At 37.4% G+C, this 21006-nt stretch overlaps 1 protein-coding gene across 1 annotated transcript in view; it reads right to left on the bottom strand.

Moving 5' to 3' along the window:
• LOC139690919 (ubiquitin carboxyl-terminal hydrolase 36) overlaps positions 1 to 21006 on the bottom strand; it is a 243032-nt gene that overhangs the window by 148556 nt on the left and 73470 nt on the right. Inside the window, exon 2 of the mRNA XM_071588541.1 lies at positions 2959 to 3195. Within this exon, the coding sequence (XP_071444642.1) occupies positions 2959 to 3195 (237 nt within the window). The remainder of the gene's footprint in view (positions 1 to 2958; positions 3196 to 21006) is intronic.

Raw genomic sequence — 21006 nt, 5'->3', positions numbered from 1 at the left:
TTTTAAAAATTTATTCATGTAACTAATGAAGAAAACTGGAGGATTATTTTGGTTATTGCTTCAAAATTATCAGGAAGTTATCAATCTTAGACAACTATAATTGCAGTAATAACCATGCGCAAATTGAGAATCATTAATAAAATTTTATGAGAGGTATAGGCAGCCCATGAATAGTTTTAAATGTAACAACAAAACTAATAACAAACTAGGATCAGAGAACTTGATAAAATACGAGTTTTGATTAGGAAATATAAGAATACTCTGTATTGCTCAGGAGATCTAAGGATAAAATAAAAAAGTTGTTCCGGCTGAGAATAAGGAATATCGCCTCCTCGAACTCGCGCGTTATTTATTCGAGGTTAGAATTGTGGAAACATTCTCTTTAACATCAAAACCAACATCGAAAAAAAACGATGTGTTAGGCATTTAAAAGACACCTTAAATCTTCAAGTTTTCGAAAATATATCCGGAACAAAATTTTTAGCATAAGGCTTCAAAGGGTCTTTCTATTGAAAATAATAATTGAGTCAACTGAAGTTGCATTCATTCATAGTTTGATGAATGAAATTCAACGACATGGTAGCCAATTAACTGATAATAAGCTATCAAATTTGTAGTAAATTCCGATCCCGAATACCTGAAACTGGACCCCTACTAACACTGACAAGGTGGCTTCGAATTTTGTAATCCGATATTCACGTCATTAAACAATTGATACATCTTTTTGTTAAATTTCGAAGATAAAGAGGAAATCTCCGACTCCTTACAGCTTCCCACTATGATAATCACACATACCAAGACATTAATATTCCGTTTCGATTCGCTTGTCAGTACAAAAGGAATTAACAGCCGTGAACAAAATATTCCTCACCTTCAGAAATTTACTCCTGATGTATGTGGTTGTTAATTTCCCTCATCGCCTTCTTCCAACCAGAACCTCCCAATTAGAGGGATCCAGCAATTCTGGATTCCTTCTATCACTCAGAATACCATGCCGAAGTGACGGGAGTCGTCGATAAGGACGAAGTGCGGCTGGATCATCACATCTAATTTGGTAACCCGAGCCAAGTGCCGCGGGAGTCACGAAATGCCATGCTCTTCAGAGAGAGAAGGGCGATGCATTTTCAACGCTAAGGTGAGAGGGAGAAGAGAGCGGAGGGGGGAGAGACCAGTAGATAGGGAGGGGGCGGGAGGAGGGCGAGAGTGGGGGGGCAGGGGGACCAGGCGAACACATTCCGAAATGGGAGTGAATAAGGTATTATTGAGCAGATGGAAGGGAGATAGAGGATGATTCCGCGTACGGGTTCTCTGCGAAGGGGTCACTGACGCTGAAACATTCCCTTGAGTCTCCAAAGTGGGGAAAGTTAAATCCCGAGACGGTGATTGGCACTGACAATACAAAATTACCACTCCTGTCTAATGCTAGGCTTTTACGACTCGCATAGAGACATACCTGGATCTAAATGCAATATATAAATCTTTTCACGTGTAAGAAAAGTATTAGAGAGCTGGTTTTCAAACAGGGAAATGGCATTGTATCTCAATGCATTCTTTGTAAATACGATAGCTTTAATCCCAGATTCGAAGCGATTGATAAAAAAAATCAGTACAGTAAATAAACGCATATTTTTATAATAATAAATATACGGTATGAAGAAAAAGAAGTGCATAATCGAAATATAAGCTATTCATTAAGTAAAAACATAGAAATTAATCGAAAAATGACGGTCAATTGAACACCTACAATGACAGCGAAATACGGATAACATGTAAAAAGAGACGTTTCAGACGGTGGAATAATATGGTTAATTAAAATTTGGCAATTTTCCACAAATTACTTTTGTGGAAATTACACACATCATTTTCCACAAATTATTTTGTGGGAAATTGCCAAATTTTAATTTTTAACGAATAACATCGTCTTGCATTAGATGCTGTTGAAACCACAATCCGTATTGCAGGTGAAAACATTCCGAATCTAAATCCTGCTATATTCCGTGCAGGCGTGATATAACACTGATATAGAAAAGACACTCGCGGTGACTGTTCCTGTCCCTGATATATTTTGTATGAGGCACTTTAAAGATTAACTGTCGAGGAACCGAAAGTCCACGGATCAGCGTGGCTACGAACTGATTTCATTTCAAATGTTCAAAATATTCTGTCTATATAATATATCTGTCTATGCATTTAACGTCCTTAGTTTAAATTGCTGCGGTTTGAACCGAAATAATAATGATCACACAGTGAATATTCTTGCCACCTCGTCCCAAAAATTTTGTTGAAGAACGTCAGTATTTTTGACAACTTTGACGTGTATTCTGACAACATTGTATTGGCTAACATAAATTTGATCATTAATTCACAAAAAACGTATTTTTAGATGTTTTTGCCATCATTCTTTTATCAAGGCATCTTCAACAATTAGAACGGCATTCTTACAAGCACATGCATTTAATGTGGAATGGAGTGGAGTGCCTGATGAAAAATAATATCAGTGAATGGAATATATTCACATATTTATGACGCAAAGGTAAACGAAGTGTTTCCAAAGCATGGCTCTACAAGAGCATTATATAGTTTCTAGAGAACGTTTAATAACTCTGATCTCACATTAGACAACCTAAGCATAGCATAACTGATGAATTTTAATATTTCTATCAGTTAAAAAATATTTGATAGCATAAAGTGACATTTATTTTCCATGAGAATTATTAGAAACGATACATGGTATTACATGTAATATAGGCTTAAATGGTGATGTGCAGATGACACCATGGTTTTCGGGTTTTTCGTGCGCTGCTGTTTGATACCGTCGTCCAGCTAGATGAATCAAATGGGTGTAATCATAAAACTCTGATTTCATCTGATATATGGTGAAATTAGCCGAGATCAGACGGATTATAGTTCCTAATGTATGCTATATTTTATGAAGGCAAAACCTAAGTTTAGACTCACCCTGGGTAGTGGCCGTGGTGGTGTCCATGGTCGGTGCCACCGTTGTGGTGTGAGTGGGTGTAGGCGAGTGAGTGTGGGTGAGGCACGGCGCTGCCCGGGAAATACGGGGCCCGGGATGAGCCCGTACCGCCGTCAGGGGGTACTTCTTGAATCGGGCTCGTCTCTGGCTCTTCTTGAAGGGGACTCTCGAAAATAAGAGTCTCCACCATTGAACCTTTGGAGCTACCAAAGGACACCCTGCGGAAGAAAGGAAAAAAATCACAATTATTGAACCGGCAGTAATTCGGGTTCGGGATATCATTTGGGCTGTTACACAAAACCATTCAAAATCAAACTTTACGAATGACGAAATCTGTATAATATTATCTATTATGGACACAAATGAATCAAATAAATACAACAATAAAAATATATATTAATTTTTTCACATGATCAAAACACTGGAATATTAAGCCACAAACGGATATCTCAGCATAATGGTACGCCAAAGGAGCGTTTCTCAAAGGTGGAATCTCGTGCTTAACTTGCTGGTCGCACCCGCATTTTCTTTTATACATTAGATGAGTACCATCTTCGTCAAGTCCTTTCGGTTTTCCAGAGGGTACCATGTAATTTGGAGTAGAAAGATTGGTGGATAAGTCCACAGGAATCTTTGTGACCGAAGTCTTATAATAGGCCCCATATTTTAAGTTGCTAACCTTTTAATACGCAAACATAGCACACCTATTACCGGTTCCTCGAAAATATTGCCATATAAGAGGAGTCGGTAAATGTTTTCGGTGCTATTTTTATTGTTAGATGGTGTGCTAAACCAAAAACCAACCCAATTTTTTCCGAAAAACTCTTTTCCGAAGTGCTCTTTTCAGTCGTTCTTTTATTTTCAGACGTCATGTTCTTATGTACACGTTTATATGTATATATCAAAATGAACTAAAATACAAGTTTTTATGAAATTGATATTAGATATATAGCTTTTTCTCGCTAAAAACAATAAAACGCTATTCGGCGTTTTACAATTATTGGTCATTAATGCTGAACGTTTTTTAATGTTCGGCTAGTGATATTTTGTTGACTAGTTACAAAATTAAAGTTAGACAATTATGAAAAGCATCAAAACAAGTTAGCATAAAATATTATTACTGGGAAATTAACTATCAGTTTATATAATCATTGAAAAAACCACGATGGAACGACATGACGGAACATCAGACCCGTTATAGTATCACACACCGCTATTTATGAACACACAATTAGTGGCAGTTTTAAATTAAAACTTAGATGAAACAATTACAAGTTTCAGGCTTACATTCGTGATGCTATATACTAAAAAAATGCATTGCTATATGAAGATATATGGCTTCAAATATTTTAACTATAGGTAATTATAATACGTTATCACGTTTGAGCGGAGTTTCAGATGATTATTTATTTGGTTTGTGACCAGAATGTTTTCTTACTGTAGGTCGTTGAAAAATAAATAACCTCGTATGTACTCGTAATTGGCTCCCGAGTGAAAGGCCATGCGATCAATGCAGCGAAGTGAGGGAGGATGCAGGAGCCTACGATGCTGAAGGAAAATTAGACCATCAATATCTTTCGTCGACACAATACGACAGTCATTAGAGCCAATACAATTTCGTGTTGACTCTAATAAAAACAATTCCACTATTAAAGATTATCGTTTGAAGTGGACTTTATACCATAAACTTAAACGCTTCCCGAGTGATCTGAAGAGTCCAGATCGGATAGTTATAGTACGAGAAGCAATTAATTTCACCAGACAAAATGATACTTTCACGACTGTATCTAGGCTGAGCACCCTGATACGTATAACAACGGCACAAGGACTCGAGGCCTCCAGACTCGAGGAACTTCAAACTCTGATTTGGCCATGCCAAACGGCTTATTGCCACTCCACACACAATGAAGGGGTAAGCATGCTTTCGGCATAACGAGATCTCTTAACCAACTCCCTCGCTCTCTACATCATGTATGATCTCTGATTTGATGACAGGCGCGAGAACTCAACTGTTGGGAGGGACCAATTCATAATTTAGCATAGCAGAGTTATTTCCACTCTCTAACCAAGACTGTCTATCAGAAAAAAAGTCCCAAAATGTTTAAAATCTTACGCAATCAGCTATTCGCCATAGCATTAATATTCGAGTCACAAAATAGATAGAAATAAAATAACTTGCCATATGTAAGGAATATAAGAAAATTAAGGAAAATTCAATTTCCTAACCGATACTTACGAATTATACACAGCGTTAAATAATTCATTTACAATGTTCAATTAAATATTTGAGTAATTTTTACGTTAATTATACGCCATGATTATTTAATATACTCATAATTATATACCATGATTAATAAATGACCGACATTGAACATAAGTATAAAAAATGATCTAAATTCGGCCTTGATTCACGTGGATAGAAAATACACGGATGCTGTCCAATGTATAAATCATTGGACCCGGGAAAAATTATACGACGGCGAAATAGAATGCCGTACATTCAGCTGCACCATCGATTCGGAGAAACCACTTTCGTTTTATTTCAAAGAAAGACGTGATGATCGACGAGGCGTACAAAGGAAAGAAACGGAGGTACACGAAGCCACTCCGCTTGTCTTCAACATGAACAAAATCTTCAGATAAGAGAAAACTAAACCACAGCGGCCCCAGTGGCAATGTCATTGGAAAAAGAGTGCATCGGGAAAACGATCGTCCATCACCAGGCCAGGATACGCATTGGGCAGTGAATTGTGTTATGGCCGTCGCACGGCAATCTGGAGAGGGGAAAGTGGACCAGAGAGGGGAAAGCAGTCGGAAACCTGTTCGATTCCCGTCTTAAGAATTCTCCTTCGCCCCCCACTGATACGATCATTGACTTCGGTCCGTGTCATGGACGAGGAGGCCACTCTCCAGGCCGCCGACTTGGCTCAGCCGGCCGCCTCCCAGTCGGGCCAAACCCAAGCCAGGCAGGGCGGGGTGTGGGGTAGATGGGGGGCGCGGGGAATGAGATTGGGCCAAGGTTGGCATGGCGCCCGCGCATTTGAGTGTGCACTCGGCCACGCCCACACTCGAATGGTGCGTGCGATACCAGGCACCACCCATGCTTTTACTTATGCGAGGGAAGGAAGAGCAACCATTCTGAAAGGAGAAAAGCGATACGTGGGGAGGGGCGGGGATGGGGTGAGTAATAAGAGATACGATAGACATCGTGGAATATGGCTAATCGATAGATAAGGGGGAGAAAAAATAAGCAAATACAGATTAAGGAAAAGATTTACGGTTAACTGTATGCCTCCAGGCACTCGGCAGAGTGTTGTCAACCGAGGCAGAATCACTGCCGGATAATCCGAAATAAATATCAGCTGGCGGATAAATAAGAGAAAGGAGATGAGGGAAAACGCGAAATAAGGGTATTTTTTTCAAGTTAGCTTAAACTCCAACTCGGGATTTATTTAGCTCCAAAATTGCATGACTAATTAATAAGGAATTAAAACAAAATTACCAGGGTATGCTACGAACATGGAGAAAATGGGGGAATCGTGATAAGTATAAACTACACTATCCGTAATTAAAAACCACCAGCTACGGGAAATGAAAGTGAAAATATTAACTTACAATCAAATTTTTATATGAACAAAGACAGCAATCCCAGCTAAATACGAGTAACGAAGAAAGAGATATCAATAAATTGTAGCGATTATGGAACTAAAAGCAAAAATATATAAAATATTATCTCTGAAGTGTTTCTGCAAGTTAATCGTGTTTAAACACGAAACCGAGTATTAATTTTAATTGTCAATATTACCGAGATATTTATGAGATTTAATCGATAGTTGATCAGATGATTGTATGGTGGAAAAAACTACAGTGACATCTCACATAAGACTGAATTGAGAGCAAGTACACATCTTGATCCTACTTTAGCATCTACGTACATCTACACAAGAACCCGTAAGCCGCCACAATGATGAGTGGCGGAGGGGTGTTACGGCTAGCATAATTTCTACAAATAATAATTTTAATAATAATTTCTAGAAAACATATAAAATATCATCATTTGTAGTGTCAATTAAACGAATAGATTCCGCAGCGACTCTTCAAAAAATAGTTCAAAATAACGGTGGGAAATATATAGCCGTTATTTAATATATAATATATATTTAATGGAATCACATTCGCAAACTTCATTTAGTATAAAAACTGGTATTTGGAAAGAACAACTAGCAGGGTTAAGTATTTGTGAAACTATAAATAAAATGATTTGGTAGCTTATGAGGTGTCAGCCCCGTGCACAGTTTATTTTCATTTACTGCAGTGGAAATCATTTTTCAATTTGTTTCCCACGAACGAAAAGGAAATTAGACAACTGCAATCGACCGAGATCAAGGAAAAGTATTTTTTGATTGTAAGTAGCCTATCATGTTGTCATTACGTTATCTAATCCTCATTTTATTGTTCTTTTTGTGACCATCAGCTCGTCTAGCAATCGTAAATTTCTTTACCATTAGTCACAATGGAGCGTGTAGGTAACATTATCTCCATTATTTGAAACATTTTACATATTTAAACAGTTAATAAAATCTTGACATTATATTTTGTATTCCAGATTTCGAATAACCCCCCCCCCCCACCTGGTACACTCCCGAACAGTTGGTTGCAGTGTACCATGTATGTAGGGATGTAGAAGAAAGAAACAATCGAATTGCATGCAGAGCAAACATGATTTTTTTTTTAATTTCATAGCGGAAATTCTTGACGTCAATGAGTTTCCCTTTTATTAACATCAAAAATTTCAATTAATGGCAATGAAAACCTAAAGGATAAACATTTGCAAGCAGTTTTAAATATTACCTTCTTCGCAGAAAATAACGTACCCTCGCCAACATTTGCATTGCCCTCAATCCCAACTTAGTGAAATAAACCCTTGGAGGAAATATTTTTAGCGAAAATTTTTATTGATTCCCAGGGATAATCGAAAGAAATATGTGAAATATTAGTTTGTTTTTCCTCATAATATCTATCTATTCTTAACATGGACTGTCACCAGGAAAGGGAGCGACCCGATCGTTTACGTCTGTCTTTCAAAAAACATTTTCCCAAAAATAGGGCCTTATGGAATTAAAGTGAGATAAGAATGCTTATAATTCAACATGCACACATATCTTTCATGACACTTCCTTTCTGGTTAGGCACTGTAATGAAAACTTGAATGTAAGTTATGAAAGGAAACTTAATATCTCTAATTCCTCCCATACTTCTCTATCCTAGCATACTTCTTTCGCCTATACCACGTTCAACGCATAGCTCTCAAGCGATTAACTTCTTTGCCTTGAAAGACTTTTCAACCCCATTCCCCCATTCATTAGATCGGTCCCTTTCTCTCACACCATTTACTCTTCCCTCATACATGTCTGGTGATTCGATTCTCAATCTCTCCATCGACACGTCCGCATCAGGGTAACATAATTCTCTCAAATTTTCTGCAATAGAAACATCCAGTGAAAAATCTTCAACAACCCTATCATTCTTCATTTACCATTAAAATGCTTTATAAAAAACTTTAAGCCCCCCATATACCCATCCTTTTATCGGCATTTACCTATTCTTAATCTGGCGTATTAAACTTTTGCTTCCGAAAGGCAATGTGGAAACGAGTCTGATTTTATACAACACCATTTTCTACCTTTTTTTGAAACAACTTCAAGTGTGTAAACCTAATTTCAGCAAGAACAAAAAATTAATGGTCAATAATTTGCACCAACACTTCAAAATCAGTATACCTGTTGAAGGCACATTTTTTATTATAACATACGAGATGATAATCTTTGGAATCATTTCCACCATTTAATGAATTTGGCTGACTATTAACGTGCACACAAAGTGAGAGGGAAAATGAAGATATGAGATAATCCGAGATATACGTGTGGGGTTATAAATTAAGAGGATACTATATATATTGAACCGAAAGAATGTCAAAATGTATAAAACAGAGAAAATTTCCCATTGGATAAATCTCTAAGTGAAATAAACCATGTCGGTAGGCTGAGCCAGAGAATGCTCCACAAGAGTGGCTTTTAGTAAATTCAACCTCGACCACCATCGGCCTTCTCCTTGATTAATAGCATCTAACGTGACATCGTATCACCGGATACCCCATCATGTAATTAATGGTCGCTAAGTCTGTACTCCCCTCATGAAAAAGGATAGAATCATCATAATAAATTCCAGGAGAGCGGCGATAATGACGACGAAACCAAAATACTCGTAAAGGGATAGATGGCGTGGGGCAGCTATGATCGTGAGTGGTGTGAAAGGAGGTGCGGCGTTTTGAATAAACAAGAGAGGGAGCAATGGGCAGCGGCACTCGGTTCCCCCACCGGCTTCGGGGTTGATGTCCGGCTCAGGTGAAGAAGGCAGGAAGTCGATTGGGCGTTGGAGTATGACTTTCATTTTCCCCGGGTGACGTCACATCCTTAAAAAGACATCTCCCTTCCCCCCTTTCCCCGCGTGACCCGAGCACGCCTCGCTTCCGGCGAGAGACACGCCGAGAGGGGAAGAAGATTGGTTCCTTTCGTGATCACCAACGCGCGGGGGGGGGGGCGCAGAGATGGAAGTGGTCTAATCGAGAAAGGAAGAAAAGGGAAGGACATAAAATATTTAGTGCCCCTCCAATAGCGACTAATACCTGAGAAGCAAGCATTTCTTTTATTTTTGGGCCTCCTGAAAGATCTCTTTCTCTCACTCTCTTTAATTGGTCCGTCCAATAACTAATGCTAATAAATAGCATTACGAAGAAATGGTAGCGAGTGGCAAAACTTTCGCTTAACAACCAGACAAGTTATCAAACTGATTTTATAGTCTAGATATACATTATATTTTCCGAATTCCAAGAAACTGCGGTAGATGCCCCGACAGTATCTTTTGGCGGAGCCATCCGCTAATCTGGATTACAATGCTACTAATTCAGGGTAAAAATGATACGCCTTGACCGGTATTCGAAACCGGATCCCGGTCAAGAAAAATTATTTTTACACTTTGAAATTTTTGCATTATATTTTCCCTTTATGTGGGTAAACAAGATCCATTATTATCTAAATGCAGAGAATCTTAATATTTGAAATTATTACTAGATTTACGGCTACAATGTGAACTGTTCTAGTCCATAGCTACACTAGAACATTAGTTTCCAGTAATACCCATTTTTCAGCTGGAGAAATATATTCGGTTTTATAATACGGAGATGAGTAACTTGGCCTGTACAGCATTTCACACATTTTGAATCAGAAATTTAGAAGGCCGTCAATTAATTAGGAAAATCAAAAATATTCAGAATTAAACAACTCTAAAATAGCGAAAAACTAATGATTCAATTAATGTATTGTATCTTAAAATAACACGTAAAAAAACTATTTTCTTTTCAAAGTTGATTATTTATAGAGGATCCACCACTGATGATCGGAGGGAAGACGGAAAAGATTGGATCGATCTCCGGTCAGTAGTTCTGGCGGTTGAGCCGATATTAAATAGCAATTGGGATGGATCAAATACAATTAACGAGATCGTAAAGGGGGTCATTTTAGTTTTGGAGCTTTAGGTACGAAGGTAAATGACTTAATATGCAACTGAACTTGTTAAAAAAACATCAACCGCAAAATGCAGCAAAGTATAAAACGGAAGTAATCTCGTCCTCCCTTAAGATTGAAATCTTACACCCGCTGGCCGATTTCTGATCCCACACCAAACATTAATATCATGAATTTATAAAAAGTAAAAGAAGGGATCCATTCATGAAAATTTAAGGGATATGCGTAAATTAGATGGAACGTGGTTAGCGATGAATATAAAAGAGCAATAAAGGATTCAACAAACCCATACACCGAAAGGAATCAATATTATGCAAATCCGAAAAAATTATTGCCTACCATTTCTCTTTTCTTACTTCTAGTATTCGCAATATAAGCAAGGGTTTTCTGTCATTCCCGTCAAAGATATGCATAATTATGTTTCACTTAACTATATTTATAATATAATATACGTATGAATCATAAGTAGTCAAAAAAAGTGGTGATTCCAGAGCGGAATCGCAATTCATTGCAAAATGAAGTGCTTTCGTCGAGTTTACACAGCTTACTCAATTCCAGAAATATTGATGTCGTGTATTCACAGCAAAATATTTACGAACAAGATTTATCAAGCTTAGTACTTGCTACTTTTTGTAAAATAATGGAAGATGGTAAGATGGATATAACGTAAGGGGCCCGTTGCACCAAAGGCATTTATATGGCAATACAGTCTATATAATTACCAAAAAAGGTAAATATTTTTTGTAATCACGGTAGTAATGAACTTTAAACCAGTTTTTTGGCAGCAGAGGTTTCGATGAGTGTGACGGTTAATCCTTCCTTATTCATAGGAAAAAAGAAATGAATATCCAGAGGCACGTAAGAATATGCATACATTATATTAGTCAAAATAATATAATATTATATTTATCATGGAATTTATGGTAACCTGATAGTCCCGGCTAAGGACTGACAAGAGGATCCCGATTAATGTGATCCACCATTCCGATCTCAAACCCAAGATGTTTTTTCGACTGCAAGAATTTCGCGAGTAACTGAATGGGCACAGGGAAAGGAAATTCCCTATCCCCTCCGTGGTTTCAACCACCTGTACCACCCATCTTGGATATTTACTGTTAAGTCTCAATCCAATAGTTCCAATAATTTAAAACATACGATTAACATGCAGAGCCTGAATTAAAATAAGATAATAAGACATCTACTTGGCCCACATGTTTCCGCGCGAACACTTCACCTACTGTCGTAATTACTCAATGAAAATACTGAGAAACGTAAGAAGAAGAATTTTCCTTTACATTAGATATCACTGAGATTATTCAATAGGTCGCTGCTTGTTTATATATTTAAAAAGCTGTTTAACTTGATGCTTGAAATTCAAAGCATTTCTTAATTACGTAAAAAACATTCGTGGGTGGAATTGGGCTAAAAATAAACTTATAAAACGAATGCTCGGACTCCAAACGCTCAGCATTTCAGCTTTTAATTACAGCAATCCGCAACCTAGACCCTACGTAGTGGATGGGAAAACTCAAATAACCTAAGCAGATTCGATCAGGAATCCTAAAGTAATTGTTAATATATTTTTTTATGGAAGAAGACGAATTTCAGCTAATCACAAGCAAAAGCTTTAATACGAAGAGCCATTCAATTTCGAATTTTATTCTCGTTCCTCTAAAACGGAATAGAATAAATAAAGAGTAGATAAATGTTCAATTTTTTTAAGTGTTAAGTATTTGTAAATAAAGGAGTAAACAACGCTTGAATAAACAAATAAATTCGGACAGAGCTGCTGTAGTTCTGAATTCACATGAAGTTTGATTTACCATTGCAACGTCTAAATGCTTAAGTCTAGCATTAAAAGCACGCCTTTATATCTACACAATTATCGTCCATTTTAGAGGTCCAATCGGTCTTAAGACGCATTCCTACTAATAAAATAGTATTATATACGGAAAATAACAATGAATACACTATCCGTCATTTATCTTAAGTAATTACATAATACACTGAAAATGAAATGAACGCACATAACTATTAAATGAATAATAGCACAAAACAATGATATTATTAAGATAAGAAGCTCTAATAATTCAGAGCTATGCGAATTTTTTTAGAAATTGAACCCTGAAAAAACAGAGCCAAAAATTTAAGACGAGTAGATAATAATACAACACCAATTCGAAAACAATGTCGAGAATATATCAACAGGCCAAAAGTATTTTTAATAGCAATGAAAAATAAAACAAAAGCCATTTCCATCAACTCAAAATGACATCAAAATTGTAATAGCCAAAGAGAATGATCTTCATCCACGCAGAAATAATCAAGGAAATGATAAGAATTGTCAGAAGTTTGAGCATGCCAAACCAAATAATCATTTTCTCTTTTAAGGCCGTCGTAAACTGGAGCGGACACTGACGAGTCACCCTGGCCCAAACAGCAGAGACATTTAGCAAAAATAACACAATGAACGAAAGAGCTCGAACTGAAGCCCATAAAGATCTAGACGATGGGCAGTGGCCCTGACGGAAGAAATATACCGCCAAGGATAAACGCTATCAAGGTGACCTTTCGTCGGGGCCGGTGAACGATAAATCGAGAGATCTCGAATTGAAGTAATTCAATCGACGGGAGAAACAAACCTCACGCATGCCAACAAAACAAGCGGACGAATGAGTCGACTTGTTTCCTCAGATATTCCAGCCCCGTGGTCGAGAGTGTAAAGAGGGAGGGTGACCTTGGAACAGTCATTTCGGTAGCGACAATCGACGGTTTAATCGATGGCTCTTGAAAATTACGTGACTGAAAGGATAGACACACGAATCGCGAACGACCACCGTGAGCTTCGGCGCAGTATTGAACGAAGATACATTTTCTTCAATCCCTTGTGACTCCAGTAGCGAAGTTTTATCTGATTAGTTTCATCATTTATTGTTAAGTGGGAAGTTAAACGCCCTTTTCTCGTAATTTTAAAGCTATTATCGAAATTACCCCAACAGAATAATAAGATATAAAAATGTGTAACAATAGTCTTTGAACTTCAGGTGAATTCAAACCTTATTTACTGGAATCAAACTTAATTTTGTGGAATTGTACCATATTTCAGTGCAACATAAAATTAATTTTTAGGAATAGATTAAGGATAGGCCTTTAGTGGGAAAACTGTTATACATGGGCAGGAGGAGGGAAAAGGTATTTTGAGTCTGGATTCATGACTCACTCCGTTTTGTGCTGGAAAAAAATGGACAGCAATGGGAAACGAAATTCATAGATAAAGTCAGTTGACAAGCATTCATTTCCAGCGATCACAATTTCAACAATTTTCCGAGAAATTCATCCACTTTCCCATTTTTACATCGCAAGTACAAGACACCAGATTTGAAATCACCCTCAAGTTTACACTCCAAAAGATGTTTAACAAAGTTCAAGAACACATAAATTTTTTCCAAACACTCGAAAACTTTTTCTCATCTTCCCACTCGTTTGACCAACTTCTTTGGCTCTGCACGACTAGTAATTAAAAACCAAACCCCCACTTCTCTCCAAAGACTCAAACTTTGTCTTTGAGTGGAGTGGTGTGTTGATCATTCTTAATCCTCCTTCCTCTTCTCATTACTTTTTCTCCTTCTTTCCCTCTCGTTATCCCTTCCCCTCTCAGTCCCCCCCTCCGGCAAGTGCGTAAGTACACAAGTAAAAACATATTTAAGCGCAACAATTTGGTTTGTGTCTGAGCATAGATAATTCAGATGAATCGGGCATTCGCCAAATTGTCTAGGTACTTACATTTCAAATACAAAGCAACATCACTGAATCAACAACCGTTGATTAAATGGTTATGAGATTACATAAATTCACTTATTCGTATGGATGACTCAAAAAAAATCCCGGGATCTAACTATTTTCATCAAATCATAATAATAACTTTGCCAATGACTTGCACTTTACCATCAATACGTAATCCTCATAATGGAGTTGACTGATTTTTTGTATTGCTTACTCGTACATCATTACCGTGGAAATGTCCTCATTTACGTCGAATGAGCGATCTTGACAAAATACTCGTAAAAAACCTTTCAAGGAATTCCTTTTCGAGCGGAGACTGTTAGCGCTAGAGCTTTCATTTTCGGGGAACTAAGGGGTGAAAAACTTGAAATTGGAAGAAGAAAATCCCCCACGCAATCTTCATTAATCATTTCGCCTATCCTGTTCAATGGCTGCTCACGGTCGTCCATCGTTTGTCCTTTATCGCCTAGATATCACAGTCTTTTGCAGTCGCCGCCGTCATAGAACCGCGCAAGAGAAGAAGCGGGGAGGAGGTTGGCGGTGGTTGGAGAGCCGTTCCCCCCTGAGGGCACGCACCGGAGGACGCCTTGAGATCCCGGCAACTCCCTTAGCTTTGATGTAAAGTGGATTGCATAAATAGGGAAGGAAGGCGTTGTCTTTTGCCATCACCGGTTCGTTTGGCGGAGAGTCACGTGGACGGTGGAACGATACGATGGCGCTCGAGGGAAGAACGCTGTGGGGAAGCGAGCGACAGGAAGTGACGTGCAGGCGGCGAAAAGTGGGCGGGGCCGCTAAACGCCCGAAGGAAGGGAGAGACACGCCAAGGCTCCTAATGAACTAGTTGGATAACCAAATTCAACAACTTTGCGAAATGATACTTGCACCTCACCTAAAATAATAAAGCATTTCCAATTTGAATTCGTAATATTTTTCCCAATGCCAGGAAAGTATGAAAGGTTGTATATGTATAATAATGGCAATGAGAAATATTGTGTGCAATTTCTGTTTATGCGAAAATATTAATATAATTCAGATTTATTTTTAAAAGCGGAAGCCTCCTTCAATGCGCTGAAACCGGGGTTTTCGGACTCTACATACCCCAATAAGAAAAAAGCGCCACGGTTATAATGCATGATTTGTTTCCACGCAAAAATTTATTTCATAAAATCAAACCGTTTAAAATTTCGAAGTAAAATATGAAGAATTGCCAGCAAGATGAATAATTCTCACGGTCACGACAGGGTGATTTTGGCATAAATAAAAATGATAACTTGATCATGCAACTTGTTAGTAGTTACTAAGAGCCTATTTTGAATTGTCACGGAATACACGTATTTTCTTTCCTTGGACATAAACCTTGCGTGAGGAAGAATATTTAACTGAGCATCATTTTCTGATTTCTTCCAATGAAATTTAGCGTCATGTTACTTTCTGCGCCATCCTTAAATACGTGAGATTCATGTTTTTCCAGTATGCGTAATCTTACTATTAATCATCTAGCACCGGTTAATTTATATCCTATGCTTTCAGTTAGCCGTATAACTCTCTCGTATTTCTTAACTATTTATAACGAATAGAGTAACTGTTATCAGTATTTCAATCAATTCAGATGTAAAACAATGCAATTTTGGAAATTTTAAGATTAAATTACTATTATTTACCCTGAATATATCGCGGCTAGTGTAGTACCTGGTTATATACCTGTTGATCAGAGGCCTCCGGGTCGAAATCTGGGTGATTGTGCAAACACTGAGTGATGAAATTTAACAATAAAAAGAATGCAAAATAGAAATCGAATTTTTAATTGGAGACTTAATTTTTTGGTATGCCTGTCTTCAAGTGCTTCTCTATATCACTTCGTTTTTTATTGACAATGAAAACCATTACACGACGTTTCGCATGTGAAATCATTCCTTTATCTTACCCATTATATCCTTTTATACCGTTATCCTTGTTCCAAAATATCATTTAACTTCTACTTTCTTCATAACATTGTTATGAACTTCGGTGAAATAATTTTTAAAATGCAATTCATAGTTGTAAAAACAAAAAGACTTAGAATTGTTGTATAATAGAAATGATGTTCTGCGTAATTTATAGTTTAATTTGAATACTTGATTTTTCGTCATATAAAATCATAAATATCACTACTTACTTTTCAGTCACTTTTCTTTTAACAAAAGAGATACTTTTTTAAGGCGATATAATAACCAACTTATTTCCAAGAATCGAAGTGTGGAACAAAAATAGGCAAACACAATGTGGTACTCATAGTAGAAAATATTAATAGCACCAAAGTTTGATGATGCTCTCATTAACTTCTGAAACTTGTGAAAACCACTCAAAATTAAGGAAGGAGAGATTAAGACAAAAAAATGGCAACTTGGAACGAATGTAAAAAACATTGCCCACCATTAAAAAAATCGGAAATACCCCAAGTTAGGTCAATAATTGTCAGATATTTTTCAGATAATATAATAGTCCAATTCAATATACAAAATAACACCTCAAAATCGATAGTCATAATTTTTTTGGAAAAGTCTTAGAAACCTATGCACTTATCTTTAATAATGACGGTGTAGACGGTAATTACAATGAATGTTTAAAATGAACGTAGTATTAACTGAATGGAATAATACATTTTCAAAATGTTAATAGCCTATTCCAGAACAGAAAAAAAACATTAACGATTAATTAAAGATTTCTTCCAAATCAAAAGTGGGAATGTTCAGCGACATATTTTCAAAAGGTTAGACCGATTCACGTGAAGGTTGATGCCTTTAAGGTTGAAGTGGTACCCAGTAGGAAAGAAAACATATCTTAAGGATCGCTGAACATAATCATTTCGATGATATTTTGATACCTCTTACAACTCAGTGAACACTGTGGTATTAATTTGGCATTAAAATTGCATCATAGAATTCTTATAGTAATTAAGAACACAGCGAAAAAAGAGTACATTCCACACCTTACAATAAAAGGACATTAGAAAAAAACTGAAATCTGAAAGAGTACACGCCCTATTTAGGACGTGCGTTTGGTCACCCTAAACATGGATTAGGATGGAAACATTGAAACGCATGGAGATTATGCATGGAGTCCATTTTCTACGGATGTGTGGGACGTGGTCAGAAGGGGCGGCAGAAAAAAGAAGATTCTAAGCGATGGAAATGTGGTGTCGCCGAGTAATAATGAATATAAACTGGAAATACAGAAGAGCAAATAAAGAAATACCTCTAGGTCGGGTGAAGAAAGAATCTTATAGACGCTCACAACAAGAAGAAAAAACTAATTTGACATCCTGAGGCACGATAGCTAACTAAAGACTAAGACTACGAGACGCTCCATAATTGAAGTAAACCTAGAGGAGAAGAATTAAAGAAGAATGGCAAGAGTGGGCTACGGGAAGTAGGCAGTGGAAAATGTCTCAGCGAGGAGCTATGAGGGAATGAAGAGATTTGGTAGGGAACAGGATTACTTGGAGAGCTGCTAGATACCAATCCTCGGATTGATACCGAGTTGATCAGATATTTAAAAGAAGAAATGAAAATTTGCTTTTGTACTTGCATAAAAAATAAAAATGAGAATTTGAACATATATTACGACGGAAAAAGACAAGTAATGGAGCCACAAATGAGAACGCGCATTACGAGTGTCGATGCCTCGATTCGAGTAAATTAAAATCAGTCCTTCGCCAAAATTCAAATCTCCAGACAACCAAAAAAGCATTGCTATCATTCAGCGCAGAAAAAAGTTAAACCACCGGCCGGAATGTCATGTCGAACTTAGGTTTCATCTAAAAAGACGTATTTCTAATACTGGCTGTTTGGTTTACTGGCGTGAGACTGACGAAACAGTATAGGATTTCAGTTTGTCGTGAAACCGACCGTGAAACCGCAGCATACGGACGGGTCGGGAAGCGGACGGTAGGGGGAGTGGAGGAGTGGCGAAGGGCGAGAAATAATAATAGGGCATAAAGGGAGTGAGGAGAATGAGGTATAAAAGATTAAAAAGAACAGTTCATCCCCGTGACGGACGGTTGCGCCTTCCTCTCTGGCGCTTTGATTTAACCTTTAAAGGTTAGAGGTGACATTTTAAACGGATATAACAATCGATTTATAGATTTAAAACTTTCAGCGTTAATGCTAGCAATACGAAAATCTTAAATTTTAATAAATTGGAGGTAGAACAAACATTAGCATTAACTTCAGAAAATAAGGAGCTCGAAATGATAGTCAATTATCATTGTAATTTTCATAAGATACTTGAATGCCTCAAAAATAATCTTTGATCGCCGAAATCGATGGTCAACAATTTCTTTGAGAAATGGTAACCAGGTTGGTCGGTACCCTCATTCTTGCGTAAACAGTGTACTTGCACGTCGCAAAATACTTTCGTAACCTACATTTAAATGTACAAAAATTAAAACGTAGTCACATTTGCCTATTTATTGGCAGAACTTGGACTTGACTCACAAATTAAAAATAGCTTCAGGAGCCGAACTCAAGGGAGACTTGCGAATATTTTCAACGAATGCAGGAAAAATATTTCCATGTTAGACGCATAAAACTGGGCGAAAACTAAAGAATAAGATAATGAAATACTTGATCAGAATTGAAATATTATGGCAAAATTATGTCAAAAATAAATGAACTTACCTTTTAAAAAATAGGTTGTTAGTTGTCATAACTACTTAAACCTGTAATAGTTTTCAATTACGACTCACAACACGAAATTTCGAAATAAATACCCAGGTTTTACTACCTTGATCAAAAAGTTCCCGGAATAACCACCGTGTGGCGCTCCCATCGTTCCGATTTGAGTTCTGTTTTTTTTGTTAAATTGGTACATCTGTTGTTGATATTCCCTTTAAATCTTAGTGTCATAACTTGACATTTGCAAAAGTTACGTAGCCAAGAGTACATCTATCTCTGTGTGTGTTGGCGATTTTTTACAGTTTCAGAAATGGATTTAAATTTGCAACAACGAACTTGTATTAAATTTTGCGTAAAAAACGGATTTAGTGGCGCACGGACGTTGGAAATGTTGGAAAAGTGTTTCGGCAACGATTCTCTAAAAAAAACGGTCGTTTACCAGTGGCACGAGCGGTTCAGAAGTGGTCGTGAGTCAATCGAAGATGATGAACGCAGTGGCAGACCATCGACATCGAAAGTCGGTGAAAAAATTGATAAAGTAAAAGAAATGTTGGTCAATAACCGCAAATTAACCATCAGAGAAATAGCGGAGGACTTGAACATTGCCTATGGATCCGCCCAAGACATTGTGGTTAATGATTTGGGTTTCCGTCGTGTAGCATGCCAAAAGACCTCAATTTCATGCAAAAAAGAGACCGTGTTGACGTCGCAAAAGACATGATTTGCGAGGCTGAACCCGATCCCACATTCATCAAAAGGATCATTACTGGAGACGAGACGTGGGTTTATGAGTACGACACGCAATCCAGACATCAGGCAAGTGAATGGCGTTCACCAAATGAGCCGAGACCAAAAAAACCACGTCGTTTTCAGTCAAAAAAGAAGGCAATGCTGACGGTTTTCATGGATTACAACGGTGTAGTGCATCATGAATTTTTGCCAGAAGGCCAGACAGTAAACAAAGAGTATTATTTGGGCGTTATGAGACGTTTGCGTGAAGCAATTCGCCGAAAGAGACCAGAAATGTGGGCAGAAAACTCGTGGATTTTGCACCATGATAACGCACCGTCGCACAGTGCTATCATTATTCGTTATTTTTTGACGAAAAATGCAACAAATACCATCCAACAGCCACCGAATTCACCTGATTTGGCTCCCTGTGACTTCTTTCTGTTCAATCGAGTTAAAAAACCATTACGGGGAACGCGTTTTAGCAGCCGAGAGGAAGTAATGGAAAAATCGCAGGAAGCACTGATGGACATACCGAAAACCGAATATAAAAAATGATTCGAGGATTGGATCAAGCGCTGGCATAAGTGTGTTGCAGTCGATGGGGATTACTTTGAAGGGGACAATATAGATTTAGATGAATAAACTTGTATTTTTAATTTTCTGAATAAATTCCGGGAAATTTTTGATCAAGGTAGTATTCCAATCTCTTTGGTGAAATAACAAAATTTTAATCAATTTCCCGACAATAGGATACCGAAGAAAGAGTGGAGTAATATGGTAGATGAACCAGAGGAGTAACATAAAAACATAACTCATCATTGAGAACTGTTATTCGAGATAACAATCTCGAGGAGAAATGAAAGAAGCTCACGTCAAATGAAGTTTCATTTCTCAATTTGAAAAAGCAGACACAAAGTTCAATTTACGAGAGTCCGTTAGGTCCGAGAGGTCGTTAAATGGTCAGTAAAATACTCCACTGCGTGAGAGATTTCTTAATTCAGGTCGAATAATTTTAAAATAGGAGCCCACTTTAACTCGTAAGAATGAAATTTTGTACTTCCAATTTTGGTAGGATATTGGCCAAAGTTATGACTTGAATTTTAATGTTTTGCTGTTATCAGATCTCCCATGCCATCAAGGTCGTCTGGTCCAAATGTATCATTCTAGGATTCGTAGAAACTGAAGAGAAAATAAACATTGATTTTTAAATGAATATTACTTAAAGATGTGGTTTCTTTACTTTCCCTAATAGCCGAATAACTTCATTCGCGAAAAT

Source organism: Hetaerina americana, unplaced genomic scaffold, assembly GCF_022747635.1.
Source record: "Hetaerina americana unplaced genomic scaffold, ioHetAmer1.1.p SCAF_3, whole genome shotgun sequence".
Lineage (NCBI taxonomy): Eukaryota > Metazoa > Arthropoda > Insecta > Odonata > Calopterygidae > Hetaerina > Hetaerina americana.
The sequence above is the reverse complement of the archived record's forward strand: the minus strand, read 5'-3'. Positions and strand labels throughout refer to the sequence as shown.